General features: G+C 47.9%; 1 protein-coding gene across 1 annotated transcript in view; it reads left to right on the top strand.

The window, feature by feature from the left end:
* The window catches only part of Top3alpha (topoisomerase 3-alpha), a 134,849-nt gene extending 128,457 nt beyond the window's left edge, over positions 1 to 6,392 (top strand). Inside the window, exon 20 of the mRNA XM_069300071.1 lies at positions 526 to 6,392. Coding sequence (XP_069156172.1) covers positions 526 to 683 — 158 coding nt within the window. The 3' untranslated portion in view covers positions 684 to 6,392. The remainder of the gene's footprint in view (positions 1 to 525) is intronic.
* Positions 6,393 to 19,825: the final 13,433 nt, after the last annotated feature.

Here is a 19,825-nt window from a genome sequence, read left to right as displayed (position 1 = left end):
CCCTAGAGTGTTTGGTGATGTTCCTTCAGAGGTCCACCTTGTTTGTGGTGGCTTTCACCCTGGTGTGAGTCTGGGTGTTTTCAATCACTGTCTTGACCACAGTTGGAACATCATCGGCAGGTGAGGCATCATTGTTACTTCATTGTTACAACACGCACGCATTGAGGTAGGTTTATCTAGCCGAGTGGTCCAGGCTGGGTTGATTTACTACCAGGCTGGTCATGTCAGACTGGTAGTCTGGTGTAGTCATCATGTCAGGCTGGTAGTCTAGTGTAGTCATCATGTCAGACTGGTAGTCTAGTGTAGTCATCATGTCAGGCTGGTAGTCTGGTGTAGTCATTATGTCAGACTGGTAGTGTCTTTTCACTAACCAAACATCCACTGTTGTATTTCAGGGAATAAATTTAATTTAAAGTAACCAAATTAGATTTATCATAAATATAGCTCATAATGGAAATGAAAGGTCTTTCAGGCAAATACATTGAAAAGATGTCATGTTGTACCCAATATGTATATTATTTGCAGATTCAGGTGCAAGGCATGCAAGAGGACGAGGCCGCGGAGGAAATGTTGGCGGGACTAAACGTAAGGCTACAGATGGGGACGCGCCGAAGAGAAGAAAGTGTGGAGTGTGTGGGGAAGAGGGACACAATCGTAAAAGTTGTCCTCAGAATACATTATAAATTTAAATTTATTTTAAACTTGATAGTGCTATTTCTGTATTTGTCAGGAAATGTAATGCAACATTATGCAGTAAGGGAAGAATTTTCTTTAGTGTACATGTCAAGGATGTAATGCTCTTTATTCTCTTCATGCGTCACATGATAGGGTGTCCACGCGATTACCAGTGGTGGTCGTGTGGTGTACCCTCCATGGTTGCCAGTGGTGGTCGTGTGGTGTACCCTCCATGGTTGCCAGTGGTGGTCGTGTGGTGTACCCCTCATGGTTACCAGTGGTGGTCGTGTGGTGTACCCTCCATGGTTGCCAGTGGTGGTCGTGTGGTGTACCCTCCATGGTTGCCAGTGGTGGTCGTGTGGTGTATCCCTCATGGTTGCCAGTGGTGGTCGTGTGGTGTACCCTCCATGGTTGCCAGTGGTGGTCGTGTGGTGTACCCTCCATGGTTGCCAGTGGTGGTCGTGTGATGTACCCCTCATGGTTACCAGTGGTGGTCGTGTGGTGTATCCCTCATGGTTGCCAGTGGTGGTCGTGTGGTGTACCCTCCATGGTTGCCAGTGGTGGTCGTGTGGTGTACCCCTCATGGTTGCCAGTGGTGGTCATGTGGTGTACCCCTCATGGTTACCAGTGGTGGTCGTGTGGTGTACCCTCCATGGTTGCCAGTGGTGGTCGTGTGGTGTACCCCTCATGGTTGCCAGTGGTGGTCGTGTGGTGTACCCCTCATGGTTGCCAGTGGTGGTCGTGTGGTGTACCCCTCATGGTTGCCAGTGGTGGTCATGTGGTGTACCCCTCATGGTTGCCAGTGGTGGTTGTGTGGTGTACCCTCCATGGTTGCCAGTGGTGGTCGTGTGGTGTACCCTCCATGGTTGCCAGTGGTGGTCGTGTGGTGTATTGCTCATGGTTACCAGTGGTGGTCGTGTGGTGTATCCCTCATGGTTGCCAGTGGTGGTTGTGTGGTGTATCCCTCATGGTTGCCAGTGGTGGTCGTGTGGTGTACCCCTCATGGTTGCCAGTGGTGGTCATGTGGTGTACCCCTCATGGTTACCAGTGGTGGTTGTGTGGTGTATCCCTCATGGTTGCCAGTGGTGGTCGTGTGGTGTATCCCTCATGGTTGCCAGTGGTGGTTGTGTGGTGTATCCCTCATGGTTGCCAGTGGTGGTCGTGTGGTGTACCCTCCATGGTTGCCAGTGGTGGTCGTGTGGTGTACCCTCCATGGTTGCCAGTGGTGGTCGTGTGGTGTACCCTCCATGGTTGCCAGTGGTGGTCGTGTGGTGTACCCTCCATGGTTGCCAGTGGTGGTCGTGTGGTGTATTGCTCATGGTTACCAGTGGTGGTCGTGTGGTGTACCCCTCATGGTTGCCAGTGGTGGTTGTGTGGTGTACCCCTCATGGTTGCCAGTGGTGGTCGTGTGGTGTACCCCTCGTGGTGGCCAGTGGTGGTCGTGTGGTGTAACCTCCATGGTTACCAGTGGTGGTCGTGTGGTGTACCCCTCATGGTTGCCAGTGGTGTACCCTACATGGTTGCCAATGGTGGTCGTTTGGTGTACCCTCCATGGTTGCCAGTGGTGTACCCTCCATGGTTACCAGTGGTGGTCGTTTGGTGTACCCTCCATGGTTGCCAGTGGTGTACCCTCCATGGTTACCAGTGGTGGTCGTTTGGTGTACCCTCCATGGTTGCCAGTGGTGTACCCTACATGGTTGCCAATGGTGGTCGTGTGGTAGACAGTGGTGCTCATGTACTCACCTAGTTGTGCTTGTGGGGATTGATCTTTAGCTCTTTGGTGGAGAAGGTGGAGTACAGTGTGCTGCCAGCTGGCTTTGTCTTATCAGCCTACTGGCTTTGCCTCATCAACCAGCTGACTTTGTCCCATCAACCTTCTGGCTCTGTCCCATAACAACTCAGTTTTTACGGCACCCCTTTTAGTTTCTATCTTCCCTTCACTTATTTTATTCCCTTTTCTTTTAAATTATTTTTATACAATTATTTGCCAAAGTTTCACTCATGATCATAGGACCTGCCTCCTGTGTACTCATGCTTCACTCATGATAATTCACCTGCCTCTTATATACTCATCGTTCATTCATGATCATTCACTTACATCTTATATACTCATCTTTCAATCATTACAATCATTCATCTGCTAACTATATATCTGTGTTCCACTCGTAAAAAAACGTTTTCTGCATTCTGAAATCCATTGTTTGTTAAAAAGTACAGTAACAAAATCTAGCATATCAATCATAACAAATTGACTGATTTGAGTAGCAATTAACTTCAATGAATTATGTTGTGAATTGAAATACTGTACCACACCAGGCCATGCTTGTTACCATTTGTTTGACATATCCTGAGCAAAATATGTAAAGTGAAAGCTTGTCTCTTATGCTGTGTTTCTCGATCATTTTAAGAGTAACCTTGACCTGTGTGCAATATGTTCTGAAATTCTTTTTCATTTAATTTTCGGGGGCAAATCAGTTAATTTCTTCTAATTTTATGTCTGACAGCCTCATAGTGCCCTAATACCATCAGCTCTCAATCTGTGTGGGTTTGTAACATTTGATTTCAAATACTATTTGTATTCACAAATTTGTATTTAATACCTAAGTTCTTGGCACATGTTGACATGTGCCAAGAGAAGACATGTATGCAGAGAAGGGAATTATCAGGAGAAAATGTCAAGCCATTACAACTAAATAGCACTTCGAAGAGGGTCAGGATAAAGACCTGGGATGGGACGGTGGGAAGGAATAGTGCCCAACCTCTTGGATGGTCGGGGATTGAACGTTGACTTGCATGAAGTAAGATCGTCGCTCTACCATCCAGTCCAAGTTATTGGGCATGTATCCAGGGAATATTTAGGTGTGTGTGTGTGTGTGTGTGTAAGGGCAAATTCAACTGTTCCCAAGTTTTTCAAGCTGGCACGAGAGATGGTCGGCCACGCAGAAGATGCATCGGCCAAACTGCATTGCCTCCCAATTTGGCCGACCAATCAAAACCTATGTATTTTCCTTTTGTTATTCCTGCCAAATGTCTCATGTTTAATTAACTTTTGAATTGCATTCTTTTGCCAAGCTTCTGTCTTTAAAGTACAGTAAAATAAATGGAAACAGGTGTGTAATTTAAAATTTGGAAACAGTTAAATATTTAGGGAAGTCCCTTGTGACTCCTTGAAGCTGCCATATTACTAGGTGCCATCAGTCGTAGAGTTCTGTTGGCCTATCAGAGACCTGCCCCCCCCCCCCCCACCCCCCCTTCCCTCAAAGAGTTACCTGGAGCATACCGGGAGAGGGTTCTGGGAGTTCTTCTACTCCCAGAGTCCGGCCTGACCTGGCCCGTGATATAGGTGCATGGAGTGGTGACACATAGTGTAAAATTTCTGTGAATATATTTATGCCTGCCACCTATTAAAGAAGGCACCGAGAAAGTCAGTGGATCAAAACAAACCACTGCTGGCTTTAAATGAGTCTGCAGCCTCAAGAAACCACCAAAAGGACTCCTCCGACAATATAAACAAACGATCTGAAATTCATGAGCTCGTTCGTCCCACCTCCCCTTTCATTTTGGATGGGAGGGGGGGGGTGTAGGCAAGCAGAGTTCAGCAGGCTGCTCTACCCTCAATTCTCCTCTGATAGTAGTGAGTGCCTGGTCTACCTCTCTGTTGCTCTGGCTCCAGTGTCCTGTTTTCAGCCAAGTGGTGAACAACATTTGAGACTGTTCGTGTGTACTCTAATGCTGTGTGGGCCAGAAGTTTAGTATGCTTGGAGCTGCATGTGATCAGGGTTTCCTTCCTTGTTCATGCCTTTAGTACTTATCTAGCTGTACTCACCTAGTTGTGCTTGTTGGGGGTTGAACTTTTATCTCTTTGGTCCTGCCTCTCAATTGTCAATCAACTGGTGTACAGGTTCCTGAGCCTATTGGGCTCCATCATATATACGTTTGAAACTGTGTATGGAGTCTAGCTCTACCACATCACTTCCTAGTGCATTCCATTTGTTAACTACCTTGACAAAAAGTTCTAATGTGTCTATAGCTCATTTCAGTACTACATTTCCACCTGTGTCCCCTTGTTCATGTTCCACCAATGTTAAATAATTTGTCTTTGTCCACCCTGTCAGTTCCTCAGAGAATTTTGTAGGTGGTGATCGTATCTCCCCTAATTCTTCTATCTTCCAGAGACGTCAGGTTTAATTCCCGTAGCCTTTCCTTGTAACTCATACCTCTCAGGTCTGGGACTAGTCTGGTGGCTTACCCCTGATCTCTAACTTTGTCTAATGTTCAACTAGGTATGGTCACCAAACTCAAGCTGCATACTCCAGGATTGGTCTGACATAAGTGGTATACAAGGTTCTGAATTATTCCTCACACAAGTTTCTAAAGGCAGTTCTTATGTTGGCCAATCTAGCAAACACCACTGATGATATCCTTTTGAAGTGGGCCTCTGGGTATAGGTTCATTGTGGTATCAACCCCTCCAGATTTTTCTCTCTACTTGACTCCTGAAGAATTTTGTCTCCTAGATGCTTCTTGTATTCAGGCTCCTGCTTCCTTCACCAAATTTTATTACTTTACATTTACTTGAGTTAAACTTTAGGAACCATATTCTAGACCATTCTTCCAGTTTGTCCAGGTCTTCTTGTAGTCTATTTCTATCTTCCTCTGTCTTGATCCTCTGTCTCTAGTGCCCTTGTGCTGTTAGGGTTATCTTCCCTTGAGTGTTCAGGGATCACTCTCTCAGGGGTCCTCCAGGTTTCTTGAGTGCAGAGGCAGTTAATCCTACCGGTCACGCTTAGGCTTCTGGGTCTTTCTTTCAGCTAGCCCCTTCCATCAAAGCCTCTCCCTTGGACTCCATTTTTGTATCCTGGATGGTGGGTGCAGATGATGGCTCTGCCCCTTAACCTTCTGCTGCAGTTCCAAGGGCTTGGGGGTAGATCAAGGTAGGTCTTTGTCCCATTTGACTCTTCGTGTTAGCTCTTGCCTTCCACAGAGGGGTCTTCTTTTGCAGGAAAGGGGTTTTCATATTCCCCATTCCTGTACAAGTTTGATTTGGGTGTATGGCTCCTACTTGGATTTGATTCAAGGTGCCTTTGGGCCCCTTTGTGTTCGTCCTTCTAGAGGTTTCCCCACATCTCAAGTTCTCCCGGGGGGCAGCTTGGGAGGCTCTTTTTGTGCACCTCCTGTGTAACCCAGATTATGTCTCATTGATGGACCCAGCTTCTTTTGAGTTCAAGTCTTCTCCTTATTGGACATGTTACGAGATCTCAGAGTAATTCTGGCTAACAGAGAATCCTCTGCTTGGAACTTGACGTGGCATCTTTCACACCCGCACTCATGAGTGACGTGAGATGTCAACTGTGTTACCGATGTTTTTGCAGGGCCTGTCTAACCTTCTGCTGCAGCCTCTTGATGATTTCCTGTTTGCTCCTGCTCTTTCTTGGAATGTGGGTTTCATGCACTTCCATGCTCAATTCTCCCTGTTGTCTACAGTGCTGGTTGTGGATGACCTTTTATAACCTTCTCCTTGGTAAAATACTCATTCTTTCCTTCTCTATTCACCTAGTTGTGCTTGCGGAAGGGGTTGAGCTCTGCTCTTTCGGCCCGCCTCTCAACTGTCAATCAAGCAACTGTTACTAACTACGATTTTTTCTGGGGGGAGCCCCGTTGGCTCCCCGGAGCTTTACCGGCTGATATGCTAATGTCAGACTTTGGCATCAGTCATGTGTATGGAGTTCTAGGGCCTACCGGGGACCACGGCCAGAACCTGGCCCCCTCAGAGAGGCAAGGGGAGCCATGGCCTATAGAAACCCCCGTGTGGTTGGAAGCATTCTATGCCTGCCATCGACCGGGTCAAGCATCCAGAAAGGTAAGCATTCCAAAACAAACCCCTATTCTGGTGAAAATTGCTACCTAAAGCCGAACTAGTGGATAGAACTCTTCAACAGAAAACAAGGAAACTAGTATGACGTCATACGTCACCGCGCCGCTGTCTGCGCAGCTCCCCCCTCCCCGGGAGGGGGAAGGGGAAGCCCCAGACCTCCCACGCTGGCTATCCACCCATCAGTTCTTCGGCTGATGCTATAGGCAACGGTTATGTGCTCCGGCTCCAGTGGTTGTTTCAGCACTGTACCTAGAGTGTGGTGTCTGTTTTCTAGGTGGTGCGTGAGCCGGGAGTGATTCTCCAGTACTCGGGCTGCATGCGCCTAGGGTTCCCTTCCCTAGGTGCCCTGTAAGTACTGCCCTTTGGGCTTGGGGCCACCTTCCACAAGTTCTTTGGGTCCTGCCCCTGCTTGGTTTTCGGCCGCTCTTTGTGTGCTCGGGTGTTCTGTCTCCCTTGTTCGCCTTAGAGTAAGGGGCAGTTTTTGCACTGGTGGGGCGCAGGGTACTGTGCAGCTTGTCTTTACCAATCATAGCGGCCGGCTCTGTTCCAGTTGGGTACGCTGTCCTCTTGCGGGGTTTTCTTTTTCTTTTTGTTTATCTACCTGGTGGGGGGGTCTGCCTTCGTTCTTGCCCCTTGTGTCCCTTGTGTTCTGAGTATTTTCTGGTGATACCCCCTGCTAGGTCCCCGTGAGTGTACACGTCACGGGGGTTCAGCTCTTAGAAAGTTGTTTGGTAGCTTTGGGTGCCGGTTAGCAGTACCCTGCCTGGGATTACCTGAGCGTGAGTCCTCTTATAGTAAACGCTCGGGACCCTGGGAAACCCCTGGGGGCGCGCGGGTCCAATGGATGTGACCCCAGAGTCTCCCCCCTCGCTTCCAGCGAGTTTGAGGGTTGCTCTCACCCTTTGTCTCTGGGAGACTCTCTGTTTTGCCTCCGTCTGCTGCCTGTGGGGTCGGTGACACATTCGACCCGGAGTCCTTCGAGTTTGGTTGCTCGTTGGGGCTCGGTTACCCAGTTGTGCTAACAAAGCGGGTGCGGGCAGCAGGGGCGTTGCACTTGAGCCTTGGTGGTGGCAACGTTCTCATGGTTTCCTCCCCGGGAGCCCCGGGGCTGCCCCATTGTAGTTCGTTTTGGGACTTGGGGGTGTTGGTTGCTTCGGTTCCATCCACGCCCCCTTGTCTTTCCCCTGGATCACCCTTCCTGCCTGCATCTGGTTCCTTACCGTCTGTAGGTTCGGGGCGGGATTTTTGATGTTGTTGAGACTCGGGCAGTCTCGGAGAATTCCCCTTCCGGGGTAGTGACGGGGGCATTTGAGCCTGTTCCTCCAGCCGTGTTGTATGAGTCTGCCAGTGAGCTCCTTTCCTTAGTGTTTTCACGGCTGCCCCGGTTTTCTGGTACGGCCGGGGCTTTGGGGGAACGGCTTGGCCCCGGGGCCTGTTGTGTAGGTTCCCGGGGCTGGGGAGGGGTTGACTTGGGGGGCCTTGGCCCCGTTGGACCCCGTGGGGGTTTTTATTCCCCTCTAGGCGGGGCTTGTGGTTACGCGGAGTGGGGTTTTCCTCCCCACTCGCCGTACGTGCTGTTGGGCGTCGGCCCCTCCCCGGGCTCGGTTCCTTGGCCTTTGAGTCGGTTGGTTCCGTCCTGTGGGTGGATGTTTCCTCCCACCCCTTTTTGGGACGGTGTTTTCGTCCTGTTTCCCCGTTCGATGGGGTTCTGTGTGACTTCTGATCTCGGGTGCGCCTGCGCCTTCGTGTGCCTTCGGGACTAGTGTTGGCTTCTGTGTTCTCGAGGGTACGGGAAGGTTTTTCGCTACTTCCCGCATTATTGGAACGTCTGTCGGCTCCTTGTCCTTGTCACCCTGTTGGGCTACTTGTCGCCCTGTTGGGCTACTTGTCGCCTGGTTGGGTTCCTTTTTGGGCTCTTTGCTTCTTCTGGGCACGGTTGTGTCGTGTCAAGTTCGTGCCACCGTTCGGCAGGTGAGTTTCTGCGGTCTGGCGTCTTTTGGCCGGGCGCTGGATGCGGAGTTGTTTATATACCTGTCTTTATTTAGGTATATTTTTGTACGACTGAGACCGTTTGCACACCAGTGACTGTCCCTTTTTCAACCCTTTCTGTCCCCCTCATGTGCATGTCCAACCCATGCTGGAGTCATTCAGGGGACCCTCCTTTTTTAATGTTGTGAGGTGTGGGGGTTGTAGGGTTGGTTCTGTACTAACCTGGTAAGGCTCCTAGCTGTGCTTGCAGGATTTGAGCTCTGGCTCTTGGGTCCCGCCTATCTGGTAGAACTTGCGGGATAGTACCAGTGGAGTGCAGTGGTGCTATTGGCACATTTGGGGAACACTGTATTACCATCAGAGGTCTGTGCTTGTTACACGACCTACTTGCGAGCATAAGCCTTCTTGCTAGTTCGTCCGTGGACTTCTAGGGCGCACTAGCCTGTTTTCGTATGACAGTTCCGGCCCGTCCTGGTTGTGGGGGTATGTGGGCCAGTAGACTGTTCCTAGCAGCTGCCTGGTGGGCCACCCTCTGGCCGGTCTAGCCTGGCCTTGGGCCGGGCTTGAGGTGTAAAAGAGCTCCCAGTACCTCATCCAGCAGGTATCGAGCGGGGTTTCTCCGCCGTCGGTCGCCTGGTGCAGGTTTCTGGGCCTGCGGGGTTTTGTCGTGTCTCCGTTGGTCCTGTCTGGGGTCTGCCTGCTCCGTTCTCTGCCTTTGCAGAAGGGAGTTGCTATTTACATGTTGCATGTTGCAGTGGTGCCTGTTGCTGCTGCTGCACGTGTGCATTGGTACTGTGTTTCACGGTGGCGTGTCCTTGTTCCTGTGTCCGGTTGTGGAGTGGCACTTTGCTGCCGTTTTGTGCCTGGGGATTGCGTGGGTTTTTTTCTGTCCCTGCCTGATTGTCCACCCCTGGTTGTTCTGGGGTTTTTGTGCTTTTGCTCTTTCTTCCTGCCTCCTCTGCAGCAGGGGTGTTCTGCGTGTGTTCTTAGGCGTTTGTCAGCCTGTGTCCTGTGATGTGCTTCTTTGTCTCGGTCTATTGCAGTTGTTCGTACCCCTTGGTTCGGGTACTGTTCTGGCGGCGACCCTTCCGCCTTCTTTGGTTTCCTAGCTTGCCCTGCAGGTTATTTTTTTTGGGGGGGTCTTGCGATGTCTCGCGTCGGACTCGTCTCGTTTCTGAACTCCTGGCGGGCTTGCATGCTTTGGGGAGTTTTTCTGTTCGGCAGACGTTCCATCTCCTTGTGCCGCCTGGGTTTCGGTGGTCGCGCCCGAGATCTTCCCGCGGCTCCGCCTTTTCCTGGGCTCGAAGGGGCCTTGTCGGGGCTGCTTATGTTCTGCCTCGCGGTCTCGCCTCCGGTTGGTGGTCGGGTGGCTTCGTGGTAGGTGTCCCACCTGCGTGCTTCTCTTGGCGGCAGTATGGGGTATTTTGGCGGTCCTTCCTTTTCCTGTCCCTTCTTAGGTGGTTACTCTTGTTAGCTTGGTTTACTCTCGGCTTGGTTTTCTGGTGGGGGTTGGGGGCCGTCGTCTTGCCACATACTGTCGACTCTTTTCGTGCGGCGTGGGTGGAGCCGCTTCAGCTTGCTTTCGGTCTTGGTGTTGCTTCTGCACCGTTAGTCAGCTGTCTTGTGCGTTGTTTCACCTCCGGCCTGTTCGTGCGCCGCTTGCACCATCCTGGTCTCTGGTCAGCGTGCTCTGTCTTCTCCTCGGTTGGTAGTGCCCCTTCGGTTCCGGTGTGTTTTTTCGTCAGCTCTTTCCTTTTGGCCTTTGCCTCTGGGGGTTGAGTCGCTGAGTTTTCTTGCTCCTTCGGTTTTAGCGTTTTGGTTGTTCGGTGGCAGCAGTCTCCATCTTTTCTGGCGCGGGGTGGGGCTGCTGCGTTCTGGAGGGGTCCAGGGTTTGTTGGTGCTTCGTTGGTCGGGCCGGGGGTGTATTGTTTTTTGTGTTCAGTGGCGGCCCTCCGCTGTTGTTTGTGTGCCATGGCGTTTGGGTCCGGAGCACGTTTTGCGTTGATCCGGTTCTGTTCTTCCCGGTTCGCGGGTGATAGTGTCCCGGGTGGTCAGCTGTGTTCTTGCGGCTAAGCTGCCTGTGTTCTTCCCTCATGCCTGTGGCGTTCGTGGCTTCGCTGCTCTCGCTGCCATCTGGGCGACGTGGCCTTGCGGTCTTTCGGGCATGGATTTTTGGTGTTCGTGCAGGGGCCTTGCTGCTCGTTGTTCTCGTGTTGTTCCCGGGACTTTTCGGGGCTGTGGCGCCTTGGGTTGGCATTTGCTGCCGGTTGTCTCGCCTCCTTGGGGGGTGCGTGGTGTCCACCTCCCGGTTCTGTCCCTTTGACCTTCCTCTGTGGGTAGTTAGCTCCGGGGCATCCCCCAGAAAACCAGCGTTGAATGTAATGAAACACCATTTTCTGGGTGAGACCCGGAGGCTCCCCGGCAACCCTCCCTCCCTCCGGTCGGCGGTTTTTCGCGTGTTTTGACATCCAGCCTCAGAACTGATGGGTGGATAGCCAGCGTGGGAGGTCTGGGGCTCCCCCTTCCCCCTCCCGGGGAGGGGGGAGCTGCGCAGACAGCGGCGCAGTGACGTATGACGTCATACTAGTTTCCTTGTTTTCTGTTGAAGAGTTCTATCCACTAGTTCGGCTTTAGGTAGCAATTTTCACCAGAATAGGGGTTTGTTTTGGAATGCTTACCTTTCTGGATGCTTGACCCGGTCGATGACAGACAGAGAATGCTTCCAACCACACGGGGGTTTCTATAGGCCATTGCTCCCCTTGCCTCTCTGAGGGGGCCAGGTTCTGGCCGTGGTCCCCGGTAGGCCCTAGAACTCCATACACATGACTGATGCCAAAGTCTGACATTAGCATATCAGCCGGTAAAGCTCCGGGGAGCCTCCGGGTCTCACCCAGAAAATGGCGTTTCATTACATTCAACACTGGTTTTTTGTTTTTCACACACACACACTACCCCAGGAAGCAGCCTGTAACAGCTGTCTTAATTCCCAGGTATCTATTTACTGCTAAGTAACAGGGGTATTGGGATGAAAGAAAGTCTGCCCATTTTGTTTTTTTCGCTGGCGCCAGGAATCGAACTCGGGCCACATGATTATGTGTCCATCATGCTGTTAACACAGCCACCGGCGCCATAGATTCTTTGTCTGTGGTTAGCTGCAGGGAGCCACAAAGGGCTCCCCAGAAAATCAGTGTTGAATGTAATGAAATGTAAATTTTTGTGTGAGCATGCAGTGCCTCCCTGACACCCTCCCTCCCTCCCTCCCTCCAGGTCATCAAAAGTGTTTGGACCATCATTGAGCTGAGGGTGAAGCAGCCGGCTTAGCCCTGGCTGCCCCCCCCCCCTCCCCACCACCACCATAATGAAGTGGGGGTGAACAAGCTCGCGCTAGTTTCATGAATTTGCAATTATTTGCTTCTATTATCGGAGAAGTTCTTTTGGCAGTTTCTCAAGGCTGTGGTTTCATTTGAAGGTTGCAGTGATTTCTTTTGTTTTGCTGACTTTCTGGGTGCCTTCCTTAGTACAATTTTCAGTACAGATATTATCAGTAGATGGCAGATATGAATAAATTCATTGAAATTTTACCATATGTGCCTCTGCTCCCTGCACCTCTTTGAGGGGGGGGACCAAGTTCTGGCTCGTAGTCTCTGATAGGTCAACAGAACGCCACTACTGATGGCACCTAGTAATATGGCACTCTTATCAGAGTGCAGGCAACCACTGGGAAAATGGAAATTTCATTACATTCAAAGCTGGTTTATAATATCCTATACAGTATGTATCACATAAATTTTCCTCCCCAGTGTTTTTCACAAGACTGACATCATGTGTCAATGGTTTCTTAAAGTGTTTAGATTAATATGGTACAATATTTATATATAATGTATATTTGTATTATATAATGTATATATTTTTCATATACTGTACTGCATAAGGAACCAAAGTTTCTGGTATTTGTAAAAATTAAGGAAAGCTATTGATCTGTTTTGAAAATGTAAATTTCTAAAATAAAATAATTATTAAATGTTTGTATATTTAATACTTATCCCTTTCATTGTGGCACCTTTCATTCTTGTCTTGTGTTCTTATCAAGGACCAAAATGTACCACAAGACAAAAAATTTATAATTTCATTTCTTATAAAATATAAAATTAGACAAAACTGCTCTTTCAAGTTGTGCCACTCAAATAAAAAATATGCTAAAAAAAGGTTTTAGTCTCAACTTTTCTAATTTAAAATATATTCTAAATAATTAAATCGAAGCTATATATGTGTTTCCAAGACTTACACTATCATTATACATGCTGTACAATCAATAAACATAATCATCAAAGGATTTTTCTAATGCACCAGAGATCTTGTGACCCACACTCACATGCCAGAAGCCAAGAACACAATCTGCTTCTCATAGATGAGGAAAACTTGGGGATGAGAGATTTACCCAAAATGGAGAAAAACCTGCCATAAAAATTAGGCAAACCCCAAAAAACTACGGCTTAAAGAAATAAATAATATCAGAGGCAAGTGGTCATTGTCTGGAGCAAACAACTTGAACCTGATTATGCCTGATTGCCACCAGATAATGTTCCAGCTCACTCACTCATGTAGTGAGACCTGAGTGCTGCTGCTGCTGCTTTCAACTGAAAGTATTGGTCATCCTAGAAAAATAGAGGGTCATTGTTTTTTTTGGGAGGGCCTTCTGGCAAGCCTGTGCCAGTGTCAAGCTCTAGAAGGCAAGGTAATCCTGGAAATCAGAAATCATCCCAAAACTGAGAAGAACCCAACGTTCTCGTAATTCATCCTATCATTTTCCTGGCCGCCGCCATATTTGCTCAGTTATGATGTCATCAGACATCATAATTCTCTGATCTTTTACAAGTTGCTTTCCTTCTATGAGTAGCTCGCATTGTGTCCTATACCATGCGTTTCGTTTAAGTTCTTCGTTTCCACCATACATAAGTACCTGAAACTTATCACCATTAAACATCATGTTACAGTATTTTCGGTTGCCCAATCGAAGACTTGATTAATATCTGCCTGTATTTTTTGTCTTCTACAGTGCCAATTTTCATGCTGATTTTTGTATCATCTGCAAAGGATGACACGAAGCTATGACTTGTACTTTTGTCTATATCCGAAATAAGTATGAGAAATAGCAGTGTACAAGGGCTGTGACTTGGAGTACAGAGCTTTTCACTGCACTTGGGCTTGATCTTGATTGCCCGTCACACTCTGCATTCTGTTTGACTAAGTTGAAAATTCAATGCCCCAATTTACCTGTTATTCCTATTGATCTCATTTTATGGGCTAACACTGTCCATAAAACAAGACTGTCAAGTTTTATGGACAAATGTGACAAACATTGTCACGTTTGTCAAATGCCTGTGCAAAGTCCGTGTATAAAACATCTGCATTTTGCTTTTCTTCTAAGGCTTCTGTGATTTTGTCATAGTGCTTGAGTAACTGTAACAGAGAGGATCTTCCCGCTCTAAATCCATGTTGTCCTAGGTTGTGAAGTTTATTATTTTCCATAAAATTCGAAATTTGATTCCTAACCACTCTTTCAAAAACTTTTATGTGTTATATTAGTGCAACTGATCTATAGTTTTCTGAAGGAAGCCCCGTCGGGTCCCTGAAGCTATCCGAACTGATATAGTGCTATATTACCTGGTTGATACCTGGTTGATGGGGTTCTGGGAGTTCTTCTACTCCCCAAGCCCGGCCCGAGGCCAGGCTTGACTTGTGAGAGTTTGGTCCACCAGGCTGTTGCTTGGAGCGGCCCGCAGGCCCACATACCCACCACAGCCCGGTTGGTCCGGCACTCCTTGGAGGAATAAATCTAGTTTCCTCTTGAAAATGTCCACGGTTGTTCCGGCAATATTTCTTATGCTTGCTGGGAGGACGTTGAACAACCGCGGACCTCTGATGTTTATACAGTGTTCTCTGATTGTGCCTATGGCACCTCTGCTCTTCACTGGTTCTATTCTACATTTTCTTCCATAACATTTACTCCAGTACGTTGTTATTTTACTGTGTAGATTTGGTACTTGGCCCTCCAGTATCTTCCAGGTGTATATTATTTGATATCTCTCTCGTCTTCTTTCTAGTGAGTACATTTGGAGGGTTTTGAGACGATCCCAATAATTTAGGTGCTTTATTGCATCTATGCGTGCCGTATATGTTCTCTGTATTCCCTCTATTTCAGCAATCTCTCCTGCTCTGAAGGGGGAAGTGAGTACTGAACAGTACTCAAGACGGGACAACACAAGTGACTTGAAGAGTACAACCATTGTGATGGGATCCCTGGATTTGAAAGTTCTCGTAATCCATCCTATCATTTTTCTGGCTGTCGCAATATTTGCTTGGTTATGCTCCTTAAACGTTAGGTCATCAGACATTATTATTCCCAAATCCTTTACATGCTGTTTTCCTACTATGGGTACATTTGATTGTGTTTTGTACTCTGTATTATGTTTAAGGTCCTCATTTTTACCGTACCTGAGTACCTGGAATTTATCACTGTTAAACATCATGTTATTTTCTGATGCCCAGTCGAAAACTTTATTAATATCAGCTTGAAGTTTTTCAATGTCCTCAGCCGAAGTAATTTTCATACTGATTTTTGTGTCATCTGCAAAGGATGATACGAAGCTGTGACTTGTATTTTTGTCTATATCTGATATGAGAATAAGGAAAAGCAGCGGTGCAAGGACTGTACCCTGAGGTACAGAGCTTTTCACTGCACTTGGACTAGATTTTATATGGTTGACAGTTACTCGCTGAGTCCTGTTTGACAGAAAACTGAGTATCCAGCGTCCTACTTTACCGGTTATTCCCATTGACTTCATTTTGTGTGCTATCACGCCATGGTCACATTTATCGAAAGCCTTTGCGAAGTCCGTGTATATCACATCAGCATTCTGTTTCTCTTCTAAAGCCTCAGTGACTTTGTCGTAGTGCTCAAGTAGCTGTGAGAGGCACGATCTTCCCGCTCGAAATCCATGTTGGCCTGGGTTGTGAAGGTCATTGGTCTCCATGAAATTGGTGACCTGACTCCTAATCACTCTCTCAAATTCTTTTATGATGTGCGATGTTAGTGCAACTGGTCTATAATTTTTTGCCAATGCTTTGCTCCCTCCCTTGTGTAGAGGGGCTAAGTCTGCTACTTTAAGTGCATCTGGTATCTCCCCCGTGTCCAAGCTCTTCCTCCACACTATACTGAGTGCCTGTGCTACCGGCACTTTGCATTTCTTTATAAATATTGAATTCCATGAGTCTGGACCTGGGGCCGAGTGCATGGGCATGTTTTCAATTTCTTTTTCAAAATTTAGTGTGCTCGTGTTTATATCAGTTATATTTACAGGGGTTTGAATATCCCGCATAAAGAAATTGTCTGGATCTTCCACCTTCATGTTGTTTATTGGAGTGCTAAACATGTCCTCATACTGCTTTTTTAGGATTTCACTAATTTCTTTGTCATCCTCCGTGTATGAACCTTCACTTGTACGATTAGGTCCAATACTGGCAGTGGTTTTTGCTTTTGATTTTGCATATGAGAAGAAATATTTTGGATTTTTCTTTATTTCCTGAATGGCTTTCTGTTCTAACTGCCTTTCTTCAGTTTCATATGAGTGTTTCAATATTAGTTGGGGTCATCAGTCACAGAGTCCTTTTGCCTACTGGGGACCATGAGCCAGAACCTGGCCCCCCTCAGAGAGGCACAGGGAACAATGGCCTATGAACACTACATTTAAAGTACGTCATACTGCTATCGACCAGAAAAGGCACCCAGAAAGGTAGACAAAACAAAACAGACCTCAGTCTGGTGAAAATTGTGACCTACATCCTGAAAAGAGCAAAAGAATTCCCCCAGAAAGAAAACTAACAAGCAACACATCATTCAACTAGACTTCGCAATCTCAACACCATCTAGCTCGTATCTTGTAACTCTATCATCATTACCCAGCCTCAAAACTCTACATTTATCAGCATTAAACTGCATCTGCCAATCTTTTGACCATTCTAAAACCCTATTTAGATCAACTTGAAGTGATAGCGAGTCTTCTTTCGTGTTGATTTCCCTACTGATTTTTGTATCATCTGCAAATTTACAGATGTTGCTACTCAAACCTGAATCTAAATCATTTATATATATTATAAACAACAGAGGTCCCAGGACAGAGCCCTGAGGTACTCCACTAACAATATTATCCCACTCTGACTTAACCCCATTTATACTAACTCTGTTTCCTTTGAGTAGCCATGCCCTAATCCAACTTAATATAGCACCCCCAATACCATGAGCTTCTATTTTTTTAATTAATCTTTCATGTGGCACTGTATCAAAAGCTTTGCTAAAGTCAAGGTACACAACATCACAATCCTTACCACTATCAACTGCCTCAACTCATGCTGGAATAAAAAGTTAGCAAATTTGTTAAACATGAACGGCCATTTGTAAAACCATGTTGCGACTCATTTATTAATTTATGTTTTTCAAGATGGAGACGAATTGTATTTGCAATTATTGATTCAAGTAACTTTCCCACAATAGACGTTAGGCTAATTGGCCGATAGTTTGACCCAAGTGATCTATCTCCTTTCTTAAAAATTGGTACCACATTAGCTACCTTCCATGACTCTGGCACTCTACCTAACTCTTTTGATTATAGAGTTACAGTTCTATATCTGATATAATCTCGACGTCCATGAGTCCATCGCCATACTGTGTCACAGATCCTGTTGTTTAAGATTCGCTACTCAGAATGATAAGTTCCAGTAGCACAGGCTATGGTGAGCCCGTAAGTGGAGGCTCTTTGGAGCCATTATCTGTATCAGTGGCTGATACTAGAGATGTGGCGATGGATGGGGGTCTTCATGATGGTTTTCAGCCTGGAGGGCTGGCTATACCAGTTATGGAGCTGGTGGGGTTAGTGTAGACCTCTAGGTTTTCCGTTTTTTCTTTGCCTGCGACTTTGGCTGAGCAGTGCTGTCGTTAGAGTTTGGTGACGTGGCCTCCATGAGGAAGTCTTGAACCGTGAAGGTGTCGTATTTGTGACGCGGCGGTGGAGCTCCTACTATGATTTCCTCGTCTGAGGAGTCCGTAACCTCCGTAGTGGGTGTTTTTGTCTTTCACCTCGCAGCCTTAGGTAGGTTTAGGTGTCGTTGATTGGTGGTTGTAGCTATTTCAGGAGTGCAGGTGGTGCTGTTATCGTTTGTAAACAGCACGTCTGCTAGCGCGGCTGCTGAGATAGTGATAGGCTGCTGAGGTAGGAGTGTTGGGAGCTGGAGAAGGAATTACCTCTGTTTGTGTCGCCCGGGTCATGGGCGGTTCTGGAGTCGGTGTTGAAGTTGACCACTTGGTCGTTCTGGTGGTAGTCTCCGGAGTGGTAGAGGAGGCAGTGAGATTTACGCTAGTGGCTATGATGGGGGCCAGGCCATTGTCTATGTATAATGCGTTTAGTTCACTGACAAAGCGCTGGTTGTCTGGTCCTGCAAGCCTTTCCGCTAGTTTAAGAAGACCAGGGATAATGCCTGCACGTGATGCAGGGGGCTGTGAAGGAGCCTGTGGGACCTTGGGGACCTTGGGTCCCCAATGAGAAGGCTGTGTCGCCTGCTGGGAGGAGCCACATGTTGGTAGGACCGGAAAGTCTTCTGGTCGACTAGTGAGAGTTAAGGTGGTGAGTTGAACGCTTGGGGCTCTGGTCGAGGAGGTAGACGAGTTGTTTCTTTTGGCTTCAACCTGGGCCTTGATGATTTCCTGCCTGCGGGGGCAGCGGTAGGAAATTGCGGGGTGATTGCCATCACAAAGCAAGCAGTGATGGACTGTTGCCTTGCATATGGAGTAGTGATGGTCCAGTGCGCACAGGCTGCACCTCTGGACAGGGTGCTGACACTTGTTGGTCGGGTGGGAGATCTCGTAGCACTTAAAACACTGCTGGATCTCATGGTATCGTTCCTTTTTTATTTGGTGGGGTGGTATTTTTAGGCCGAAGCAGTAGAACCCTTGTGTCTGTACCGGCTGGGAGGCCGCAGCTATGGTGGTGAACGTAATTTTCATTGATGTTTTGTCGGTGTTGCAGAACTCTAGGTTGAATACCGACAGGTTTGGATTTTCGTCCTCGATATTGTTTATGATATGATGTTGAGGTCGCTCAGCAATCCACCGGCTGGTCCTGCTGGTAAAAACAGTTCTTCCGGCCAGGAACTGACGTGGGAAGTGAGGATGTAGGTGGTGCTCTTCGCGAAGAAAGGCATCGTTAGTGAGGAGTTTTTCTAGCTCCTCTTCACATGAAAAGTAGAGCACGATATCTTCACCTTCGTGACTAATGTCAACGGGTTTGAGGCCAGTTACGTCCTTCAAGACCTTTAAAGTATTGCTTCTTCCGATAGCATGACCGTCAAGTGGAGTAGCTCTGACCTTAAGACGTTTGGGTCGCATTGTGACCACACTGCGCCTTGTGATGTGTTGGCGGGAGATGTCTCTCCCGTGGTCACAGATCTGTGGAGAACTGCTGTTATACTCTGGTACTCCGAATTGGTCGATCTATATCCAATGGGTTCCATCACATGTCGGTATTAATGGCAATGAGGTGACCGACGCAGCAGCAGGGATGACACATGGTCTCCATGACTATATATGTGCCTCTGGATTTTTCCGAAATTCTCCGGCAACTCCGGACGATTTGCCTCGCGAGTTGGGAGGCAGTGATGGCGCCAGCACTCAGGTCCTCCTCTCTTGATGGGTCTCCAGGAGGGCTCCTCCCCGTGTCCGTTCCAACCACCTGGGCGACGGTCACGCTTCATGCAGGTCTGCTTCCAAGTGGTTGGGCACCATTCCTTCCCCAGGTCCCATCCCAAATCCTTATCCTGACCCTTTCCCAGTGCTGTATAGTCGTAATTGCTTGGTACTTTTTCCCTGATAGTTCCCTTCCCTTCCTCCCCGAGTCCATGGCCTCATCATTCTCGACTCCTCGACACCTCCATCACTCGTCTCCGGATTCGGAACACCTGCTTGGCTGCCATCTCCATCGTCTACGGCTGGTAGATTCCCCATACTGCCAGTGGTGTCCGACCCAGGAGGATACAGTGGAACACCTTCACTGCCCTCGATTTCATAACGCTCGCGTCAGACTACAGAGTGCCGTTCGTGGGCTGAATATTCCTCTATCTCTTTTTTTTTTTTTTACTCTTTTTTGCTTTTTGATTTGCTCTACAAATCAAGGGACCCAGAATGTGAAATGACCTTCCCAACCATGTTAAAGACTGTACCTCTCTCAACCAGTTTAAG

The sequence above is a fragment of the Procambarus clarkii genome, chromosome 43, assembly GCF_040958095.1.
Source record: "Procambarus clarkii isolate CNS0578487 chromosome 43, FALCON_Pclarkii_2.0, whole genome shotgun sequence".
Classification (NCBI taxonomy): Eukaryota; Metazoa; Arthropoda; class Malacostraca; order Decapoda; family Cambaridae; genus Procambarus; species Procambarus clarkii.
This window is presented reverse-complemented; position numbering and strand designations above follow the sequence as displayed.